At 40.0% G+C, this 24,975-nt stretch overlaps 1 protein-coding gene across 1 annotated transcript; it reads right to left on the bottom strand.

Moving 5' to 3' along the window:
* Positions 1–9,018: 9,018 nt before the first annotated feature.
* LOC311101957 (uncharacterized protein) lies at positions 9,019–24,975 on the bottom strand. Its single transcript, XM_084143191.1, has 3 exons — positions 24,807–24,975; positions 13,442–13,580; positions 9,019–9,850 (listed from the first exon to the last, which is right to left on the bottom strand). The coding sequence occupies exons 1-3, from the start codon at positions 24,877–24,879 to the stop codon at positions 9,637–9,639; spliced, it is 426 nt and encodes a 141-aa protein (XP_083999317.1). The 5' UTR covers positions 24,880–24,975; the 3' UTR covers positions 9,019–9,636.

Below are 24,975 nucleotides of genomic sequence, written 5' to 3' on the forward strand. Positions count from 1 at the left end.
AATTTTAGAAAAGCTGTCTTTAACTCTATTTAAAAAAAACGTGTTCTGATAATGAATATTCAATAAATACAGTAAGATCCTACAATTTAATAGTTATCCTATGATTATGACTCCAATTCTCATACCACCTCCAACAGATCCACAGATGTTGCAATCACTATTGCACTCCACACTGCCCTTTCCCACCTGGACAAAAGGAACACCCATGTAAGAATGCTGTTCATTGACTTCAGCTCAGCATTCAACACCATAGTGCCCTCCAAGCTCATCACGAAGCTTAGGACCCCGGGACTGAACACCTCCCTCTGCAATTGGGCCTGGACTTCCTGATGGGCTGCCCCCAGGTGGTGAGGGTAGGTAGCAACACATCCACCATGTTAACCGTCAACAAGGGGGCCCCTCAGGGGTGCTTGCTTAGTCCCCTCCTGTACTCCCTGTTCACCAACGACTGCATGGCCGCGCACTACTCCAACACCATCATTAAGTTTGCAGACAACACAACGGTGGTAGGCCTGATCACCAATGACGATGAGACAGCCTATAGGGAGGAGGTCAGAGACCTGGCAGTGTGGTGCAAGGACAACAACCTCCCCCTCAACGTCAGCAAAACAAAGTAGCTGATCGTGGACTACAGCCGCAGTGCCTACTACTATGATTTTTAAGTCGTCGTCGCCAATCTTCTGTCCCTGCTCTGGATAGAGCGGGGCTTCTCCATCTGTCGGAGGCCTGCATCCTGTGAAGCGTGGGAGTTGGCAGATTTCCTCGTCCTTCTCGCCAGCTGTGATTTTGGGCAGCTCCATGGTAAGAAATGTGACCGTTCCTGGTGCAAAAACAATGTCCTATCCCGGAGCTCGAGTAAATTACATTACTAAGCTGCTAACCCATCATATCTGGCCCTGTGCCCTCTCTGAATCGTGGCATTGAACGCTTTAGCAGGATTCTTGCTCTTCACAACTGGCTACGTGATTATTGCAGCTCAATGGGTGTAATTTTTGTTGACAGTTTCGATACCTTTTGGAAATAAAACACGTTTTATAAGGAGGATGGGATCCACCCAAATCATTTTGGTTCTTGGATCCTTTCACAGCATTATAAGGCTGTGTTGAGACAATGACTTAGCAATGACCCAAGCCCAGCTCAGCTAATCCCTACCATTGTGACACAGAGTTGTCAAAATGCTTCAGCAAATGTACATTACATCAGGGGCGTCGGTAGACACAACATAAGTAACCTAATTTATGTCCCTCTAACTGCCCTGAATGCCTCTGCTGATCCTACAGCTATTGTATGCAGTAATCATGTGCCTAAGAACCAGATTTATACTGTTAGTACTGAGCCGGTGTGCCCGAGGAGGAAGTCCACTGTGTGCAGCTCACCCTGCACTAACATAAAGAACATGAGCACATCTACTGCTGCTAAGCTTACCAGTAAAGCAATAAAAACAAGTAAGCATCCCAGAAGAAAAGTGCTCAAAATAGCCCACGTTAACATATGTAGCTTAAGAAACAAGGTTCATGAAATCAATAATTTGCTAGTAACAGATGACATTCATATTCTGACTATCTCTGAAACTTACTTAGATAATACCTTTGATGATACAGTTGAAGCAATACAAGGTTATAACATTTATAGAAAAGATAGAAATGCCAATGGTGGAGGTGTTGCTATTTATACACAGAACCACATTCCTGTGAAGATTAGAGAGGATCTCATGTTAAATACTGTTGACGTAATATGGCTACAGGTTCATCTGCCTCACCTAAAGCCAATTCTGGTGGGAAGCTGCTATAGACCACCAGGTGCTAACAGTCAGTTCCTGGATAACGTGTGAAATGCTTGATAATGTATGTGATATGAATAGAGAGGTATACTTTCTGGGTGATTTAAATATTGACTGGCTTTCATCAGGCTGCCCACTCAAGAGAAAGCTTCAAACTGTAACCAGAGCCTGCAACCTGGTTCAGGTTATCAGTCAACCTACCAGGGTAGTTACAAACAGTACAGGAATTAAATCATCAACATGTATTGATCATATCTTTACTAATGCTGCAGAGATTTGTTTGAAAGCAGTATCCAAATCCATTGGATGTAGTGATCACAATATAGTAGACATATCTAGGAAAACCAAAGTTCCAAAGTCTGGGCCTAATATTGTGTATAAGAGGTCATACAATAAGTTTTGTAGTGATTCCTATGTTGTTGATGTAAATAATATATGTTGGTCTGTGGTGTGTAATAAGGAGCAAACAGACACTGCACTTGACACATTTATGAAATTGCTTATTCTAGTTACTAATAAGCATGCACCCATTAAGAAAATGACTGTAAAAACTGTTGAATCCCCGTGGATTGATGAGGAATTGAAAAATTGTATGGTTGAGAGGGATGAGGCAAAAGGAATGGCAAATAAGTCTGGCTGCACAACCGATTGGCGAATGTATTGCAAATTGAGAAATCATGTGACTAAACTGAATAAAAAGAAGAAAAAAAACACAATGACACAAGGATAAATGACATAAAGAATGATAGTAAAAAGCTTTGGAGCACCTTAAATGAAATGTTGGGAAAAAAGGCAAACTCAGCAAGGAATGAGTTAGTTCTAAATATTTCCTAAACTAAAAGTATTTTATTTGGGTCAAGTCATTCACTAAACCCTAAACCTCAACTACCCTTAAAAGTACATGGAGAGCTAACATTAATGACATGCAGTCTCTCCTGGCTTAGAGTGGAAGAGAGATTGACTTCATCACTGCTTGTTTTTGTAAGAGGTGTTGACAAGCTGAATGTACCGAACTGTCTGTTTGGAATACTGGCACACAGCTCGGACACCCATACATAACCCACAAGACATGCCACCAGAGGTCTCTTCACAGTCCCCAAGTCCAAAACAGACTATGGGAGGCGCACAGTACTACATAGAGCCATGACTACATGGAACTCTATTCTACATGGAACAGGTAACTGATGCAAGCAGTAGAATCAGATTTTAAAAAACAGGTAAAAATACACCTAATGGAAAAATGGGGACTGTGAAGAGACACACACAAAGGTATAGACACATGCATATGCACACATTGTGATATTGTTGTATGGTGGTATTAAACATTTTGTATTGTAGATAGGTAGTGGTGTAATAATGTTATATGATGTACTGTTTTATATTTTGTTTTAGATGTAATGTAAGTGTTTTAATATGTTTGGACCCCAGGAAGAGTAGCTGCTGCCTTGGCAGCAGCTAATCAGGATCCCTAATAACTACAAAAAAAAGAATAATACAGGAAACGGAGGGCCGAGCACGCCCCCATTCACATCGACGGGGCTGTAGTGGAGCGGGTCGAGAGCTTCAAGTTCATCTGTGTCCACAACACTAAGGATCTATCATGGTCCAAACACACCAACACAGTCGTGAAGAGGGCACGACACACCTCTTCCCCCTCAGGAGGCTGAAAAGATTTGGCATGGGTCCTCAGATCCTCAAAATGTTCTACAGCTGCACCATTGAGAGCATCTTGACTGGCTTTATCATTGTTTAGTATGGCAACTGCTTGGCATCCGACCGTAAGGAGCTACAGATGGTAGTGCGTATGGCCCAGTACATCAATGGGGCTGAGCTCCCTGCCATCCAGGACCTCTACAGTCGTGGTCAAAAGTTTTAAGAATGACACAAATACTAATATTCACAAAGTCTGCTGCCTCAGTTTTGATGATGGCAATTTGCATATACTCCAGAATGTCATGAAGAGTGATCAGATGAATTGCAATTAATTGCAAAGTCCCTCTTTGCCATGAAAATGAACTTAATCCCCAAAAAACATTTCCACTGCATTTCATCCCTGCCACAAAAGGACCAGCTGCCATCATGTCAGTGATTCTCTCGTTAACACAGGTGAGAGTGTTGACGAGGACAAGGCTGGAGATCACTCTGTCATGCTGATTGAGTTAGAATAACAGACTGGAAGCTTTAAAAGGAGGGTGGTGCTTGAAATCATAGTTCTTCCTCTGTTAACCATGGTTACCTGCAAGGAAACACGTGCTGTCATCATTGCTTTGCACAAAAAGGGCTTCACAGGCAAGGATATTGCTGCTAGTAAGACTGCACCTAAATCAACCATTTATCGGATCATCAAGAACTTCAAGGAGAGAGGTTCAATTGTTGTGAAGAAGGCGTCAGGGCGCCCAAGAAAGTCCAGCAAGCACCAGGACCGTCTCCTGCTGTGGGGGTGCTTTGCTGCAGGAGGGACTGGTGCACTTCACAAAATAGATGGCATTATTAGGAAGGAAAATGATGTGGATATATTGAAGCAACATCTCAAGACATCAGTCAGGAAGTTAAAGCTTGGTCGCAAATGGGTCTTCCAAATGGACAATGACCCCAAGCATACTTCGGAAGCTTGTGGAAGGCTACCCGAAACATTTGACCCAAGTTACTAATTGAGTGTATGTTAACTTCTGACCCACTGGGAATATGATGAAATAAATAAAAGCTGAAATAAATCATTCTCTCTACTATTATTCTGACATTTAACATTCTTAAAATAAAGTGGTGATCCTAACTGACCTCAGACAGGGACTTTTTACTAGGATTAAATGTCAGGAATTGTGAAAAACTGAGTTTAAATGTATTTGGCTAAGGTGTATGTAAACGTCCGACTTCAACTGTATTACCTAAATTACCTCTACCTCGTACTGCTGCATATTGACTCGGTACCGGTACTCCTTGTATATATTCTCGTTATTTTATTGTGTTACTATTTCCTTTTTTATTTTTAGCAAATGTTTCTTACTTTTTTACTTTGCATTGTTGGGAACAGGTTTGTAAGCAAGCTTTTCACGGTAATCTACACCTGTTGTATTCGGTTCATGTGACAAATAACATTTTATTTTATTTGAAAAGGTGAAGGTAGCAGATGTATTACATTTTTTATGAATTCTTTATTTAGTCAGGTTATCACATTGTGAATGAGATCTCTTTTCGAAGTGTCACCTGAGTATGAAAATAATAATAACTAAGGAGCTTGCATAGGCTAAAAATCACTTTCACCTTGAACGGAGCATTCAAGAACATGAATATGTAAATTAACGTGCACTTTTTGCAGATGACAATACATTTCTGAAGGTTTTGGCAATATCTCTATTGTTTAAAGTAACTTTCTTTAGAAGAGGTTTAGATCATCGCTATTCATGTCTCTTGACTTTCATACATATAGCACTGTTTGACCATCCATTGTTACTCAGTAAACTTTTATTTTGATAGAGAAATGTGTACTGTAAATCCTCTTGTTGCAAACATCACACTTTCAAATCCATGAGCTATCATGTGACCTAAAGTCATATGAATAGGTGTAGCAGTCTTGCACCTTTAAATGCACAATCCTTCATTCGTTTTTCAGCCTGGAGAAATGTAACCACTCTCAAATTCAAAGATGGAACTATGAATGCAAAGACTGACAGTCTGTGAGATCAAAATTATAGTTTGAGATGAAGCTTGAAGCTAAAGATACAAAAACACTATTCAAGTGAAACCTGTGTACTACTGTGTGTACTAAAAGGAACAATAAAGTCTAGTATTTTTATCCTGCATTCTCATCTGGAATGTTTTGCAAAAGAGAGGCACGTGTGCTTGCCGCTTACTAACTCATTACAGGCTAATATATTTTGTAACTGGAGGTTTTCTAGGTCATGAGAAACTCTACAGAGGAAGCTCAGGGAAATATTCAACACTAGGATGTGATAACAGACTATGGGCAGTTCAGGAAATGACACAGTGTGGTTGAAGTGTCATGGGGGGGATCTGAACAGTGGTGGCTCCTCAGAGAAGGAGTGGGAGGACCATCCTCCTCGGTGAATTTCATAAAAATAAAAATAGTGAAACATTAAAAAAGTTATCCTTTTTAGATAAAACTATACTAAATAGAGTGAGAGAAAAAAGAATTTGATCCCCTGCTGAATTTGTACGTTTGCCCACTGACAAAGAAATTATCAGTCTATAATTTTAATGGTAGGTTCATTTGAACAGTGAGAGACAGAATAACAACAAACAAATCCAGAAAAACGCATGTCAAAAATGTTATAAATTGATTTGCATTTTAATGAGGGGAATAAGTATATGACCCCATCTCAATCAGAAACATTTCTGGCTCCCAGGTGTCTTTTATACAGGTAACGAGCTGAGATTAGGAGCACACTCTTAAAGGGAGTGCTCCTAATCTCAGCTTGTTACCTGTATAAAAGACACCTGTCCACAGAAGCAATCAATCAATCAGATTCCAAACTCTCCATCTTGGCCAAGACCAAAGAGCTCTCCAAGGATGTCAGGGACAAGATTGTAGACCTACACAAGGCTGGAATGGGCTACAAGACCATCGCCAAGCAGCTTGGTGAGAAGGTGACAACAGTTGGTGCGATTATTCGCAAATGGAAGAAACACAAAATAATTGTCAATCTCCCTCGGCCTGGGGCTCCATGCAAGATCTCACCTCGTGGAGTTGCAATGATCATGAGAACGGTGAGGAATCAGCCCAGAACTACACGGGAGGATCTTGTCAATGATCTCAAGGCAGCTGGGACCATAGTCACCAAGAAAACAATTGGTAACACACTACGCCGTGAAGGACTGAAATCCTGCAGTGCCCACAAGATCCCCCTGCTCAAGAAAGCACATATACAGGCCCGTCTGAAGTTTGCCAATGAACATATTAATGATTCAGAGGAGAACTGGGTGAAAGTGTTGTGGTCAGATGAGACCAAAATCGAGCCCTTTGGCATCAACTCAACTCGCCGTGTTTGGAGGAGGAGGAATACTGCCTATCACCCCAAGAACACCCTCCCCACTGTCAAACATGGAGGTGGAAACATTATGCTTTGGGGGTGTTTTTCTGCTAAGGGGACAGGACAACTTCCCTGCATCAAAGGGACGATGGACGGGGCCATGTACCATCAAATCTTGGGTGAGAACCTCCTTCCCTCAGCCAGGGCATTGAAAATTGGTCATGGATGGGTATTCCAGCATGATAATGAAGCAAAACACACGGCCAAGGCAACAAAGGAGTGGCTTAAGAAGAAGCACATTAAGGTCCTGGAGTGGCCTAGCCAGTCTCCAGACCTTAATCCCATAGAAAATATGTGGAGGGAGCTGAAGGTTCGAGTTGCCAAACGTCAGCCTCGAAACCTTAATGACTTGGAGAAGATCTGCAAAGAGGAGTGGGACAAAATCCCTCCTGAGATGTGTGCAAACCTGGTGGCCAACTACAAGAAACGTCTGACCTCTATGATTTCCAACAAGGGTTTTGCCACCAAGTACTAAGTCATGTTTTGCAGAGGGGATCAAATACTTATTTCCCTCATTAAAATGCAAATCAATTTATAACATTTTTGACATGCGTTTTTCTGGATGTTTTTGTTGTTATTCTGTCTCTCACTGTTCAAATAAACCTACCATTAAAATTATAGACTGATCATGTCTTTGTCAGTGGGCAAACGTACAAAATCAGCAGGGGATCAAATACTTTTTTCCCTCACTGTATATTCACGTCACCAAATAATTGATTAAAACACTGTTTTGCAATGGTCTACACTAGCCTCAACAGCACTCTGTAGGGTAGCACCATGGTGTAGCCGGAGGACAGCTAGCTTCCGTCCTCCTCTGGGTACATTGACTTCAATACAAAACCTAGGAGGCTCATGGTTCTCACCCCCTTCCATGGACTTACAGTAATTATGACCACTTCCTGAGGACTTCCTCCAACCTATCAGAACTCTTGCAGCATTAACTGACATGTTCTCCACCCAATCAAAGGATCAGAGAATGAACCTGGTACTGAAAGCATAAGCTACAGCTAGCTAGCACTGTAGTGCATAAAATGTGGTGAGTAGTTGACTCAAAGAGAGAGAACAACAATAGTTGAACAGTTTTGAACAAATTAATTTCTTCAAAAATGAAGGAGATCAATAGCTATATTTAGTCATTTTTTTCACTTTCACTTACTTAGCTAGCAAATGCAGCTAGCTAATTTAGTCTCCTCAAAACACCAATCTTAAACAGAGGAATGCTATGTTAGCTAGTTGGCTATGACTATCCAACACTGGAACTCTTCCAAGTCAAGGTAAGCTTTTGGTTTACCTAATTAATTGCCACCGGGCCCGCCGGTATAATTGCTAAACTGCTTACTGACTGTACACTGTACTGCATGATTGTAGTGGGGTTACTAACACGTTAGTTCTATTAGCTATGTTGACTATGACGTTACTTTAGCTAATATGGTGACAACGATTTAGGCTGTGTGTAGCGATCAGCGGTTATCATATGGTTTGGCTTGGAATGGTTTTTTCGCCTGGTCACAGACAGCTGATGTGTTGTGCAATGAAGTCCACAAGCGAAGGGAAAAGTTGAGAGGAGGAGAGCGCATAGATGCGAGAAGGAATATAACGTGGTTGCTATGAAAGTGAATTGTGTTTAAGTGTGATCAGGGGTGTATTCATTCCGCCGATTCTGTTGAAAAGCTTTTCTTAAACAGAAGCAAACCGAACGAAACGGGCATAAACATACCTGAATTTGGCCAATAGAAACTCTTGTTTGCAAATGTTGGACTAATGATTACACCTTAGATGCAGGCAAGAGTGTGCAAGGCAGTGTGTCAATGTCAGTCACCTAAAAAATTTATCTTGACCTGTGTGCACCTACATTGTAAACATTCATTCATAGGCTAGGTTGTAGCAACCTCATGATGGGTATAGGGAGTTTGAGTATCATGTTACATTGAATGACAGTCATCCAATATGCTGTAATCGAAATAAAGCCATGCTCAACTGGATCTGAACCATGGTCTCCCATGGGAGGAACCAATGTATTGACCATTATACTAACAGGGAAAACCATGTGGTGCTGAGGGTGGCTGATTCTGAAGTCACAGGCAGGGCTACCTCATCACGAGACCATGAGTCCGACTCATGTCCGCTACAGAAGCATAGGGAGCCCATATCCTCTCTAAAACAGTATTTGAGTTATAAACCACTGGATGATCAAAATTTCTGTTTATTTAATCCCTGAAATTGTCAAAACATTTTGCTTGGATGAGAAAATACAAGTGCGGATTGATATCATGTTAAATTGTGACCATCGTGGAAATTCTGAATAAAGTATATTTGAAAACGGAGTGTATAACACAAATCTTATAGTTTTCATTGTGGCTTAGTTGGTAGAGCATGGCGTTTCAATCCTAGGGCTGTGGGTTCGATTCCCACAGGGGACCAGTACGAAAAAGTAAACAAATGTATGCACTCACTACTGTAAGTCGCTCTGGATAAGAGCGTCTGCTAAATTACTAAAATGTAAAACAATAAAAGTGCGATATATCCCTGAAAACCATGTTTTAAAATCGAATTATTAACATTCTTGGCTGGTATTACAAATAATAATAAAAACACTGAAAAAAAAAAACTAATTTTATCTCTTTGGTTCCATGGGAAAATAACTAAACTTCTGTTACCTAAATCAGATTAAATACAATCTTACACAGCCAATCATCAATAACTGGATCAAATAGCATGTGCTACTGTAATCTTGAGCAGTTGCAAGAGCCAATTCATTTTACACAACCGCATTGACATCAAAATGTATATATTTAGCATTCTGGCAGGCTACAGGATCAGGTGATCCTCTTTCAATTCGTGAGCAGGAGGCAGAGCCTGATCCATGGTCATTTTCTGTGGGAAAACGAAGTCAGAGTAGTCAATCCCGTCCACATCTGCGCTGGCCAATTGGTCGCCAGAGCCCTGCTCAGTGAAGAGGATTCCAGTGTCAGAACCCTCGCCTGACTGCTCCTCCAGCTCTGAGCCATCCTCTTTCGGCACTCTGGAAGAAAAACAGAAGCACAGGACCATTAGCCATTATAGTCTACATCCTCTGAGCACTTCCTGTGATTTTTCACTACAGCACAGGCCGGGGTGTCTCTACAATCCCATCATCCCTGCTTTGTTTTTCTGGGAGCCTTAAGTCATATTGAGTTGAATTGTGCATTGAATCAACAATATTTCACAAAGCGATTAACAAGAAAGGCTGAGTGATAACTCTAAAACCATTCTTTGAAGATAATACATTTGTTGAAATAGTGTTCCATTGTTTACTTTATCAACTAAGTAAATTAGAAAATAAACACATTTAGATGAATCTATTGTAAAACTTGAATGATAAGCCCTTTCTGTGCGAACTACAGTATAGTGAAGAGGGTTTCGTGAGATCCAACCCTTTTGGGTCCTGGTGTTTTCGAACTGATACAATGTCTTGCTGAGGACTTAAACCACTAAAGTGGAAGTGGTGTCTTAGGCAATATGATAGCAAATGTTTAGCTTCCTCAAAAGTGAAAACGTTTAACAGAGCTGAGTACATATTGTTCTCTTCTGTCTGCTGTAATATAATGAATGCAGATATCAATGCTTGGGTGCTCCTTCACACATGTATAATTAGATCACCTAATCCATATGGCTTATAGTTTAAAAACTCAACTTTCAGCAGGATCATCTAGAACAGGGGTGTCAAACGTACGGCCCGCGGGCCGGATCAGGCCCGCAAACGGGTTTAATCTGGCCCGCGAGATGATTTTGGAAAAAAAAAAAAAAACTTTTTTTTTTTTGTTTTTTTTTTTGTAAAGTATAAAAATGCGCTGCAATTTTTCAATAAAATAAACTGCTGTTCCAATTGCGTCCACTGGATGGCGCAATAGCAATTGTGTTAAGCAAGCAAACTGTTTATACCGGGGCAGAGCAAGTAGGTCAAGCACGTGCAGCCAATGAGCTACTTTGTTTTGCCCGCGATATTTATTACGGCTTCTACTTTTAACATTATGTGCTTTGGCACCCTCATTGCCCCAATATGTCTCTGTCAAAAAAGAGAAAAGTGGACGCAGAGTGCAGAGTGTTCCAAGAAAAATGGTCATCCTATTTATTCACGGAATTGAATGGGAAAGCTGTATGTTTGGTGTGTTCAGAGCATGTTGCAGTGCTGAAAGAATATAACCTTCGTCGCCACTATGTGAGTCTTCATGCCGACAAATATGACAACTTTCAAGGACAGCGGAGATGAGAGAAGGTGAATGAACTGTTGGCGGGTCTGAAGAAACAGCAGTCTGTGTTTACTCACAGCCGAGACGTCAGTGACGCTGCAGTGAAAGCTAGCTACCTCATTGCTAATGAAATCGCAGTGGCTTCAAAACCATTTAGTGAGGGTGAATTTGTAAAAACATGCATGATGAAGGCAGCGGAGATTGTGTGCCCTGTAAAGCGGCAGGCTTTTGCAAATATCAGCCTGACAAGAAACACAGTTGCAGACAGGATTTCCGATCTTTCAGTGGATTTGGACAGCCAGTTGAAGCAAAAAGTAAAGTCATTTATTGCGTTTTCGGTTGCAATTGATGAAAGCACGGACATTACAGATGTTGCACAACTGGCCATTTTCATCCGCGGAGTTGATGACACATTGACCGTCACCGAGGAGTTCGTGGAGTTGGTGCCGATGACAGATACAACGACAGCAGCTGATATTTTTACCGCACTCGTCGGCGCGCTGGACAGGGTCAGAGTGGACTGGTCCCGCGCTGTCAGCCTGGCTACAGATGGTGCGCCCTCAATGATTGGGAAAAAAGCAGGCGTTGTGACAAAGTTCAGAGAGAAAGTGCAATCTGCAAATGGAGGACGTGATTTTTTGACTTTTCACTGTATTTTGCACCAGGAGGCTTTGTGTTGCAAGTCATTAAAGATGGATAACGTCATGAAGGTGGTCATCCAAACTGTTAATTTCATCCGATCCAGAAGCCTGAATCACTGTCAGTTTGACAGCCTTCTCAGAGAGAAAGACCACATCTATGGCCTGCCATACCACACTGAGGTAAGATGGTTAAGCCGAGGTGCTGTGCTGAGGCGTTTCTTTGATTTACGAGAAGAAATTGAACAGTTCATGGAAGAAAAGGGCAAACCAGTGTTAGAATTTCATTCCGCAGAATGGATGCAGGACCTTGCATTTATGGTGGATGTTACAGAGCACCTGAATAACTTGAACAAACAGCTGCAAGGGCGCAACAAAGTTGTCACTCAGTATTATGACAGCATACGTTCTTTCAAGTTGAAGCTGTCATTGTGGGAGACGCAACTTGCCGGTGGTGATGCAGCTCACTTCCCCTGTCTGAAAAATGTGTGCGCGACCCAACATGTGGCAGACATGAAGCGGTTCAAAGATAAAATAACGGGACTGTTACGGGAGTTTGAGCAACGCTTTCAGATTTATGTTTATGTTTTTATGTTGATGTGCTATTGTTTTTAATTGATTTTATTTGTATATTTAACCTATTCTTGACTCAGTGGTTCTTGCACTTGTTTGGGGAACAGGATTTCATTATTTTTATCTACATTTCTGCCTGAGAAATGACACCCTGATATAGTTCTGTGATCTGTGATATACTTCTGTGAATCACTGAGGCATTGTGTGTTTGTGTGTTCTTTGTCCTCAGAACTTTCAAATAACTTGAGGTGTTTTATGATTAATAGTGATGTTGTGCTTTTGGACACTGTCCTCAGGCTCCAGCTTTATGTTTATATGTTTTTATGTTGATGTGCTATTGTTTTTAATTTATTTTATTTTATTTGTATATTTAACCTATTCTTGACTCTGTGGTTCTTGCACTTGTTTGGGGAACAGGATTTCATTCTTTTTATCTACATTTCTGCCTGAGAAATGACACCCTGATATAGTTCTGTGATCTGTGAAACAGTTCTGTTAATCACTGAGGCATTGTGTGTTTGTGTGTTCTTTTTCTTTAGAATTTTCAAATAAACTTGACGTGTTTTATGATTAATAGTGATGTTGTGCTTGTACTATTTTGGACACACTGTCCTCAGGCTCCAGCTTTATGTTGTATGTTGATCGTATTAAAACAAAGAAAACAATCTGAAGTTGTTGTTTTTAAGTTATATATACCATGATTTTTCCGGTCCGGCCCACTTGGGAATAGATTTTCCTCCATGTGGCCCCTGAGCTAAAATGAGTTTGACACCCCTGATCTAGAACCATAGAGTAGGCCCACAGTGTGTAGTTTACACTCATAGTAGTAAGTCAATAAAGTGCTTCTTACTTCAAATGAGAAATAATATCAGAGGTCATTCAAGTCACAGTACGCACCTACCAGACTGATTCTGTCATTAATAACATTTCCTACTACAGGAAATTGTATAGGGATTCTTGAAAATTCTGAAATGTTATTGATCAAGTCAGGGTTTGTGACACAATGTGTCAATGTCTGATATTGCAATCCTTTATGGGGACATATCTCATCAAAAAGAATGGAGCAAAGAAGTTAGTCAGGACAATTCTGTCACATTATGTTCAATTCTGAAATTCAATAGCCCATCAAGCTTTGGTCTCCTGATAAATTAATTTGTGATGACATATACTTACTTATCCTTTCCCGCAAATGGAGGGAGTCTGTCAGGAGGCCCAGGCAAGTCCATCCAGGGACCCCTCTGTGTCTCACAGTTGGGATTCTTGGCATCTGGCCTGCACTTAACCCACATATGTCTGCCTTTTGCTGGAGCACCTGTGTTTCATAAGGGAATGACAATATATAAACATAACTTATTTGTGACAGAGAATCTTCATGGACAATATTCCTATTGAATATGAAATAAAGGTTACCGCCAAAATAAAGGAAACTTTTTAGTAAATGAGGGATACAAAGTATAGTGAAAGCAGGTGCTTCCAGGTGTGGTTCCTGAGTTAATTAAGCAATTAACATCCCATCATGCTTAGGGTATAAAAATGCCCAGCTGCCCATTATTTTCTAGAAGAAGAGATCTCAATTACTTTGAAGAGGGGTCTCAAAGGAGCATAGAGGGTCTAAATGGTGTGTGTGTGTGTGTGTGTGTGTGTGTGTGTGTGTGTGTGTGTGTATCTCAGTCATCAGATCTCAACCCAATTGAACACTTATGGGAGATTCTGGAGCGGCACCGGAGACAGCGTTTTCCACCACCAACAACAAAACACCAAATTATGGAATTTCTTGTGTAAGAATGGTGTCGCATCCCTCCAATAGAGTTCCAGACACATGTAGAATCTATGCCAAGGTGCATTGAAGCTGGCCTAACACCTTATTAAGACACATTATTAAGACACTATGTTGGTGTTTCTTCTATTTTGGCAGTTACCTGTACATGCTTGTAACCCTTGCATCCGCTATTGTAGCAAGAAATTGGTAAATATTTGTATAGAACCAAAGTAACAGGATACAGGGACTTGCTTTATCATGTTTACCTAAAGGAACTGGATTGAAGTGATTATTGCGAGCCATCAAGTTGTAATTGCGCTTGAAAGGGTATTGTCATCTTCATACATGAAGGTTATTCATACTATACATCTGGATGCTGATTATAATGCCTGCAGCCTGGGCATAATCAATAGGGCTGAAAAGGTTTAGGGCAGGGGTGTCAAACTCATTCCACAGAGGGCTGAGTGTCTGCAGGTTTTTGGTTTTTCCTTTCAATTAAGACCTAGACAACCAGGTGAGGGGAGTTCCTTACTAATTAGTGACCTTAATTCATCAATCAAGTACAAGGGTGGAGCGAAACCCGCAGACACTCGGCCCTCCGTGGAATGAGTTTGACACATGTGCTCTAAACTCTTCTGGGGCTGTATGTACCAAGCAGACTAGGAGTGCTGATTTGGGATCAGTTTAGCCTTTTAGATCACAGTGGACAGAGGGGACCTGATCAGCACTCCTACTCTGAGATGGTTGCCATTTGTTGCTAGTATACTTGGTCTTGCAATCTGTGAGTAAATTATTGCTTTTGAAAAAATAAAAAGAATAGGTAGCCTACAGCTTAAGTCTTTGTTGGACAGGACAGACAGCATTCGACAATCGATATAGGTCTACTTATTTTGACTTTTAAACAGAAAAGGTAAAACTTCATTTTAAGGGGTCCTCATTACAGTGTAATTACACTGTAACAAGTATTGTAGTAAATGTTAATAACTCATAGTTACACTGTAATAACAACATGTAACTGGTGGTAATTGGAGACTGTAATTACAGAGGTGTAACAACATATGCTTGTTACCACGCTTCATACAAATGGGCAAGTTTCCACTAAATTCACCAATTTAGTGTTACATTTCCTCTCAGCTGCCTCCGATTTAGTAATAACTGTCACAAGGTTGTAATCTCTTGTGGACAGATGCGCTGGGTGTCAGAGATCAAAGGTTGGACGATCAATAGGATCTAATTACCAAACTATGAATACGCACTCTTCAAATTCTCCACTCAATGTTGTATGTAATTACTTATTACTCATTACCAAGTGAAAATACCTACAAACAACAGATGAGTCCCGTGTAGCTCAGTTGGTAGAGCATGGCGCTTGCAATGCCAGGGTTGTGGGTTCGATTCCCACGGGGGACCAGTATGAAAAAAATAAAATGTATGCACTCACTAACTGTAAGTCGCTCTGGATAAGAGCGTCTGCTAAATGACTAAAATGAGCTTTTACTTTATTATAAAGATACCTTACTTTTTTTTTAAAGCGGTAAATCAGCTTTAATATTGCAGAATAGATTGTGGCTTCCATCAATGTAATTGTCTGCATCATTTCCAATCCTCCATATTTTGGGGGGGAAATATACAGTGGGGAGAACAAATATTTGATACACTGCCGATTTTGCCGGTTTTCCTACTTACAAAGCATGTAAAGGTCTGTAATTTTTATCATAGGTACACTTGAGACACGGAATCTAAAAATTACGGATCAAAAATCCAGAAAATCACATTGTATGATTTTTAAGTAATTAATTTGCATTTTATTGCATGACATAAGTATTTGATCACCTACCAACCAGTAAGAATTCCGGCTCTCACAGACCTGTTAGTTTTTCTTTAAGAAGCCCTCCTGTTCTCCACTCATTACCTGTATTAACGGCACCTGTTTGAACTCGTTACCTGTATAAAAGACACATGTCCACACACTCAATCAAACAGACTCCAACCTCTCCACAATGGCTAAGACCAGAGAGCTGTGTAAGGACATCAGGGATACAATTGTAGACCTGCACAAGGCTGGGATGGGCTACAGGACAATAGGCAAGCAGCTTGGTGAGAAGGCAACAACTGTTGGCGCAATTATTAGAAAATGGAAGAAGTTCAAGATGACGGTCAATCACCCTCGGTCTGGGGCTCCATGCAAGATCTCACCTCGTGGGGCATCAATGATCATGAGGAAGGTGAGGGATCAGCCCAGAACTACACGGCAGGACCTGGTCAATGACCTGAAGAGAGCTGGGACCACAGTCTCAAAGAAAACCATTAGTAACACACTACGCCGTCATGGATTAAAATCCTGCAGCGCACGCAAGGTCCCCCTGCTCAAGCCAGCGCATGTCCAGGCCCGTCTGAAGTTTGCCAATGACCATCTGGATGATCCAGAGGAGGAATGGGAGAAGGTCATGTGGTCTCATGAGACAAAAATTGAGCTTTTTGGTCTAAACTCCACTCGCCGTGTTTGGAGGAAGAAGAAGGATGAGTACAACCCCAAGATCACCATCCCAACCGTGAAGCATGGAGGTGGAAACATAATTCTTTGGGGATGCTTTTCTGCAAAGGGGACAGGACGACTGCACCGTATTGAGGGGAGGATGGATGGGGCCATGTATCGCGAGATCTTGGCCAACAACCTCCTTCCCTCAGTAAGAGCATTGAAGATGGGTCGTGGCTGGGTCTTCCAGCATGACAACGACCCGAAACACACAGCCAGGGCAACTAAGGAGTGGCTGCGTAAGAAGCATCTCAAGGTCCTGGAGTGGCCTAGCCAGTCTCCAGACCTGAACCCAATAGAAAATCTTTGGAGGGAGCTGAAAGTCCGTATTGCCCAGCGACAGCCCCGAAACCTGAAGGATCTGGAGAAGGTCTGTATGGAGGAGTGGGCCAAAATCCCTGCTGCAGTGTGTGCAAACCTGGTCAAGACCTACAGGAAACGTATGATCTCTGTAATTGCAAACAAAGGTTTCTGTACCAAAAATTAAGTTCTGCTTTTCTGATGTATCAAATACTTATGTCATGCAATAAAATGCAAATTAATTACTTAAAAATCATACAGTGTGATTTTCTGGATTTTTGTTTTAGATTCCGTCTCTCACAGTTGAAGTGTACCTATGATAAAAATGACAGACCTCTACATGCTTTGTAAGTAGGAAAACCTGCAAAATCGGCAGTGTATCAAATACTTGTTCTCCCCACTGTATATAAAATATATATATTTTTACAAATACTTTCCTTAATTATTTTCCCCTAACCCTACCATCCCTCCCCTAATTGGAGTAAACTAATGGACAACAACTCTTAGGCTTCTATTTCCAGCTTATACATACAATATACATTTTACGGACACAGTATAGTTATCTTTTGTTTGTTTTTAGTCCCATACTTCAGCTCCACTCAACCCCTCCCATCTACCTCTGAACACTATCCAGTTTTGTTTTCCATTTGCCATATATTTTTCAACTGTGCTGTGATGTTTCACAAAAGTTCTGAACCTTGCTATTCTCATAGATTCTTCATATTGTAAATTAAAGATAACATTTTTTGCTAATAGTATTATTATATTATTAATTGACTATGACTTTTTAAATCACCCAGCAGTGCTATTTGCAGAGTTAGCTCCAGGTAAATGTTGCAATTTTTCATCCATTCCTGAACTAGCGACCAAATACAAGCTACATATGGACAGTACCAAAATGATTGTCTCTTCGCAGAAATATACAGAGCTGGGATGGTTGTATCCCCCATATATATAACATTCTACTGGTTGCAAGAATTTTGTATAATAACTTACATTTAAAACTCTAAGTTTTGAATCCAGAATTGTTTTGTGTATCAGTTCATAAACCATGTGCCATGGAATCGGTACATCGAAAATCTCTTCCCAACTATTTTGCAATCTAAATTTATATGGCACAGCTGTCAATTTTTTGGTCCTTAAATTAAACTGGTATACTTTTTTATTTATCACAATTTTCTTTAGCCAATTTTGGTCTTTAATGCAGGGCCGACAGACAAGTTCCTTACTTTCTCCCCCTTCCACTTGCCTCTTCCATTTTTGCGGTAATGCTGCAATTAGTTGGTTGTAATTTTGAGTAAAGCAGACATTTCCATATATTTTTGTTAGCTGCATGTGTGACATAACTCCACCAGTCCTATTTATGATATCATTTACAAAGAATATCCTTTTTTTTAAATTGTATTTTATATGTTTAAAAAAAATAATCAATTAGTATATTAGAGTTTAACCATAATATTTGTTGTAATATTTGTTGTGTCTATTCTGGTGGATTAAACTGCAATTGCAACCAACTTTTTATGGCTTGTTTTAAAAATAGCGATATTTTGGAGATTATTTCATTTTCAAATAACCGAAAATGAGATGTTGTAATCTGAATAAAGGGGAAAAGGCCGTTCTTGAACATGGGGTGAGGAATTCTTACTAATCTGCTAGAGAACCAGTTTGGATTTAAGTATAACTTTTGAATGACTGAAGCCTTTAGTGAGAGGTCTAATGCTTTAATATGTAATCATTTCTGCCCTCCGAATTCATATTCATTATAGAAATAGGCCCGTTTAATTTTGTCTGGCTTGCCGTTCCAAATAAAATGGAATATTTCTTGCTCATATAATTTAAAAAACAAGTCGCTAGGTGTAGGCAAGGCCATAAGCAAATAGGTAAACTGGGATATGACTAAAGAGTTAATCAGGGTGATTTTTCCACAAATAGACAGGTATTTTCCTTTCCACGGTAGCAAGATCTTATCTATTTTTGCTAACTTTCTATTAAAATGTATTGTAATAAGATAATTTCTTTCTTTCGGGATATGAATACCGAGTATGTCCACTTCACCGTCAGCCCATTTTATTGGTAAACTGCACGGTAATGTAAAAGTTGTATTTTTTAGTGATCCAATACGTAATATAGTACACTTATCATACATTTGGTTGTAATCCAGAGAGGTTAGAAAAAGTATCTAGATAATCTATGAGGCTGTGGAGGGATCCAAATTGTGGATTTAAAAGAAAACATGAATCATCAGCGTACAATGACACCTTTGTTTTTAAGCCCTGGATTTCTAGGCCCTTGACATTATTGTTGGATCTGATTTTAATAGCTAACATTTCGATGGCCATAATAAATAGTTATGCCGATAGTGGACAACCTTGTTTTACTCCTTTTGACAGTTTAAAACTTTCTGAGAAGTAGCAATTATTTACTATTTTACACTTAGGGTTACTATACATAACTATAACCAATTGTATTAGAGATTCTCCAAAATTGAAATATTCCAGGCATTTATATATAAATTCCAGTCGTACTTTATCAGCCTTTTAAAAGTCAGCTTTGAATACCAGGCCTGGTTTCCCAGATTTGTCATAGTGTTCTATTGTTTCCAGTACTTGTCTTATATTATCTCCAATGTATCGTCCATGTAAAAAACCTGTCTGATTAGGATGAATAATATCCGACAATACCTTTTTAACTCTAAGCGCTATGCACTTTGCTAGAATTTTTGCATCACAACAAAGAAGTGTAAGGGGCCTCCAATTTTTTTCATGGACTGGATCTTTATATTTACCACTTGGGTCCTGTTTCAGTAACAATGAAATCAGACCTTCTTGTTGAGTATCTGATAATCTACCATTTTTATAGGAGTGGTTAAAACATGCTAATAACGGTCCTCTGAGTTACATCAAAAAAGGTTTGGTATACCTCAACTGGTAAATAATAATACAAAAAAGTATTGTTAATATATTTATTAATTAGTAGAAACAAAGATATAGGGCTACTCAATAACATAAATATGTAGCCTACAGTATGGTGAGTAGCATAGATCATTGTTTCCCAACTCCAGTCCTGGAGTATCTCCAACAGTACACATGCTTGTTGTAGCTCCGGACAAACACACCTGATTCAACTCATAGAGGGCTTAATGATTAGTTGAAAAGTTGAATCAGGTGTGTTTGTCGGGGGCTTCAATCAAAATATATACTGTTGGGGGTACTCGAGGACTGGAGTTGGGAAACACTGGCCTAGATAGCTAATTTAGAAAAACGGGATTGTCTCTTTCTTCCCTTTTTAACATTACAAAATGGAAACTGACAATTGTCTCTGTCTTCATCTGTTTATTTCTTGTAAGCAGAGACCTTGTAGGAATCTGTGGTAGAGAAGAATAATATATGACAATTTAGCATAGACACTATTACCCCTGGTTATCTTCATAATGATTTCTATAGTTTAGGCATAGCTAGGCCTACTTAACTACCTAGCTAGTTGTTGTGTTATCCCACTAGCAATAATAGTGCTTGCTAACACTAATAACAAAGATTTGTATAACTAACCCAAGATAGATCCCTAGAATCACTACTCTCGGCGGGTCTGACCTAGAGTATGTGGACAACTACAAATACCTAGGTGTCTGGTTAGACTGTAAACTCTCCTTCCAGACTCACATTAAGCATCTCCAATCAAAAGTTAGATCTAGAATCAGCTTCCTATTTCGCAACAAAGCCTCCTTCACTCATGCTGCCAAACATGCCCTCGTAAAACTGACTATCCTACCGATCCTTGACTTCGGCGATGTCATTTACAAAATAGCCTCCAACACCCTACTCAGCAAATTGGATGTAGTCTATCACAGTGCCATCCGTTTTGTCACCAAAGCCCCATAGACTACCCACCATTGTGACCTGTACGCTCTTGTTGGCTGGCCCTCACTACATATTCGTCGCCAAACCCACTGGCTCCAGGTCATCTATAAATCACTGCTAGGCAAATCCCCGTCTTATCTTAGCTCACTGGTCACCATAGCAACACTCACCCGTAGTCTGCGCTCCAGCAGGTATATCTCACTGGTCATCCCAAAAGCCAACACCTCCTTTGGCCGCCATTCCTTCCAGTTCTCTGCTGCCAATGACTAATTTGCACCCCAGTATCTCCATTTGCACATCATCTTTTGCACATCTATCATTCCAGTATTATATACGAAATTGTAACTATTTTGCACTATGGCCTATTTATTACCTTACCTCCATAACTTACTACATTCGCACACACTGTATATATATTTCCTGTTGTATTTTTTACTTTATGTTTTGTTTACCCCATATGTAACTCTGTGTTGTTGTTTTTATCGCACTGCTTTGCTTTATCTTGGCCAGGTCGCAGTTGTAAATGAGAACTTGTTCTCAACTGGCTTACCTGGTTAAATAAAGGTGAAAAAAAACAAAACAAACAAAAAGAAATAGATCAGAGCCTGTCGTTTCCAATGGGAGCAAATGAATCATAGTGGGCAGAACAAGCAAGGAGGTGGGCAGAGCCAAGCACGAGCTAGTGAGATCCTATTGGCGCGTTCTAGCATATATTTGCATATTTCCGTTAGGGAACGCCTACTCTGTGAAGTGCACGTGTGCACCAACCGGATGCTTCACATTTATACATGCGGTGAAATATCTGGTTCATTGTTTTATCTGTGCTAATAAGTTATCTAGTGTTTAGCTACATTGAAAAGGCACTAAAGTTACTCATATTGTGTTGACACAAGTAGCTAGCTAGCTAACGTTAACATGCTGGGTGTGTCTCACGTTATACCCACATTATATCCAAGGTTCAGGGAAGATAAGACCATCACGCCACGCTAACGTTAGCTAGCTAGTTAGCTAGCAAGTAGCGACCATAGCATAATTAACAGCTTTAGGTAGCTAGCTAGCTAGTTAGTCAAGGTTAGAAAATTAGCTAGCTACCTAGCATGCTAGCTAATCCCCAAAAACTATATTAGATGGTAACTAGCTAGCTAGCCTAGTTGGTAGGCCAAACAAAAACATGAGTTAACGTTTGCTAGCTAGGCTAGCTAGCTCGCAAACGCTAGCTAACTACATATGCTAAATCATCCAGCAGAATTCATGTATCCAAAAAAGCTAAACAAATTGCATGGAAACCTTACTTTCTCTCTCCTGTGTTGATGTTTTTGACCTACAACACCTTGTTTCTGTCACACCAGCCTTCGCTTTGGCTCCCCCTCCTGTCCAGCTCATGTGTTCGGCGTCGCCGGCCTTCTAGCGGCTGCTGAACCTGCTGCTGGCAAATGCCCTTCACTCATCAACCCCGGACTTGTCTCGTCATCATTACACACACCTTGTTCCAATCCCCACTCTATCACTGTATATATACTCCCTCTGTCATGTGTCTTTGTCGGTCATTGTATATGTTGCTTGTTTTCCTGAGAGGAATCTATTATACTATTTCCTGAGTACTTTATATTTTGCACTGTGGGTTTTGTCCCGCTTTAAGCTATGGTGCTTTAATAAATTCAGTAGTTCTAAACCTGCGACTGCCTCCTGCCTACTCCTCTCTACACTTGTGACAGTTTCTTTCATGGCAATCTTTCATGTCTGGATTTTTGGTGCTGTCAAGACAACTGGGAACTTGGAAAAACAAGGTCAAATCATGACGTCAGTGAACTTCAGGTCGGAAAGTCTGAGTTCTAGAAAGATCCCAGCGTTTCCGACTTGGAATTCTGAGTTGGATGACCGAGTTGGATGACTGTTGAAACTATTTTCCCAGTCGGAGCTCATTTTTTCCCCAAGTTCCGGAGATTCTGAGATTTCCGAGTACCCAATTTCCAGTAGTTTTGAAAGTGGCATTTGCACACTGAAATTCTACTCGACCCTATTCTTTGCGCACTGTCACATGACGTCAGTGTCAACACATGGGCATGTTCGAGGTCATTCTTATTTAGAGCGTGTTGCACAGATAGGCAGATCTTGACATGATGCCTTAATTCTTGGGATAAATAAATAATTGCACCAATGCATCCCATTCAAAAGTGAGAATGTTCCTCAACAGGGTTACATGATGGAATAAGAGTTTGTCTTATGATAATTTTAAGTGCATTTATAAACCATTATTCAACCAAGCTTAATAGGCTTACAATTTGGCAAGCACGAATGACTATCTCACAATTTTAACCATAACCAGGGGTGAAAGTAAGCCGATACGGTCCAGTACAGCGTCCCGGCAAAATAAATAGTGGGGGTATACCGGTAAAATGTGAACCTATCAAAATAATTAACCAAAATGACATGACAAATATAGACTATTTTACACCATTATTTAACATTACCGCATGTCAGCCACATTACAAATTGTATATGCTCCAAATTGCGTTGTGGTTCGACAAGAACACTTACATTTTGCCAAGCAGAGATGAGTGGCCTAACGACAATGGCAGAATGTCATTACAATACACATTTAGGTGTTTTGTAACGGATGTCTCTTTCCATTCATCAAAATGCAGGAGCACAGTGCACTGTTTAGATGCTGGAATTATTTTTTGAGTGGACGAACGTGCGCGGGTACTCTACAGGAGCGCCTTTTTGAAGTGATTGTTTGACAATCAGATGAAAACACTATGACTGTTTGTGTTTATGCCACATTAAAAGGTAATACATATTAAAAGTGATATGACAAATATTTACAAGGCCTAGGCCCACAGATATCATATGAAATTAATAGGGATTCTATATGTACTTGTCTGATTACATCTAGGCTATAAAAAAAAGTCTGTGCCTGTACCAGTAAGAAATGAAATCTACTTTCACCCCTGACCATAACTCTTTATTAATGTATCTATAAATGTTTAATTGATGGTTAAAGTAATTGACCCGTTGTCAAATGTACCGTTAAATGAATGACCAATTCTAAGTATTTTTTTTGTATGTGAACCGTTTGTGAACCTGTTTTTCCCATTGGGCCTGAGCATCAGACTCCAGAGCCCTTTATTGCAAAGTTATGTCAATGAGGTGGTCGGTTTTCAATTGGCTAACACTTCTCATGTGGTTTGTGCAGCTGAATTATGGTGCTATCTGGCATCCTTGGGATGTCCCTAACCCACTGAAGTAGATATTTAAAATGGTTAAGGTTAGGGTTACGTAAGGATTATGGTTGGGGTTAGGGTAGGGGTTAAGGTTAGGGTTTAGTGTAAGGTTGTCCCACGGATTCCGGATAGCACTGACCAGTATGGTGCGATGGGATGCTATCAGAAAACTTTAACATTTGTAACAAGCATGGTAACAAGCATACATTGTTACACCTATGTAATTACAGACTGCAATTACCACCAGTTACATGTTGTTATTACAGTGTAACTATGAATTATTACAAGTAATTATAATAATTGTTACAGTTGAATTACATATGTAATTACACTGTAATAAGGACCCCTTAAAATCAAGCGTTACCGATGAAATTACATTTTCACTTATGCAACCACCCCTTTTATAAATGGCAGATTAAAGTTATAAGCAACATGTGCATTGTTCTAATTTGTGGTGCTTCAACCTTTTTATTACTCTTATTCGTACTCTATTCTGGTAGTGAAAAATATGTCCTTCAGACAAATTCTGACAAAATATACAGACGCGATTTCGTGACATCTTGTCAGCAATTTAGGCTATTTTGCCAGAAGAACACATACAATTGATAGCATTTACATTTACATTTTCTTCATTTAGCAGACGCTCTTATCCAGAGCGACTTACAAATTGGTGCATTCACCTTATGAATATAGCAGAAGCGCAGATACTTTTCAAACATGAATTAATCAACATAAATGTTATTGTTCCAAATCCGTAACTATACCTACTTAATTTTCTCAACAGTTAAATATTGTAGTACCCAACATGTGGCTAATCCAAAAAGGTGATATAGCCTAATATTTATTTGAATAGGCTACTTACCAAGTCCGTTATCTGCGAGAAAGAAAATGACAGCCAGTGTCAGACAGATCTTCAAATTAAGTAGTCCCTTCATTATTTTATTTGTAATGAGGAGACGTCAATATATCCTTTTAAGAATAACCTCTGTGTGAATATTCTTAAATACACTTAATCGTGCTGTTGAATGTTT

Source organism: Coregonus lavaretus, assembly GCF_964263955.1.
Source record: "Coregonus lavaretus genome assembly, chromosome: 1".
Lineage (NCBI taxonomy): Eukaryota > Metazoa > Chordata > Actinopteri > Salmoniformes > Salmonidae > Coregonus > Coregonus lavaretus.

What these genes read in the sequence shown, in the direction of transcription:
- LOC311101957 (XM_084143191.1), bottom strand. Translation starts at nt 24,879, where the DNA reads ATGAAGGGACTACTTAATTTGAAGATCTGTCTGACACTGGCTGTCATT. An exon ending in TCTCGCAGATAACGGACTTG is followed by an intron (nt 13,581 to 24,806) that starts GTAAGTAGCCTA and finishes TATGAAACACAG; the next exon opens with GTGCTCCAGCAAAAGGCAGA. An exon ending in CCATTTGCGGGAAAGGATAA is followed by an intron (nt 9,851 to 13,441) that starts GTAAGTATATGT and finishes TTTTTCTTCCAG; the next exon opens with AGTGCCGAAAGAGGATGGCT.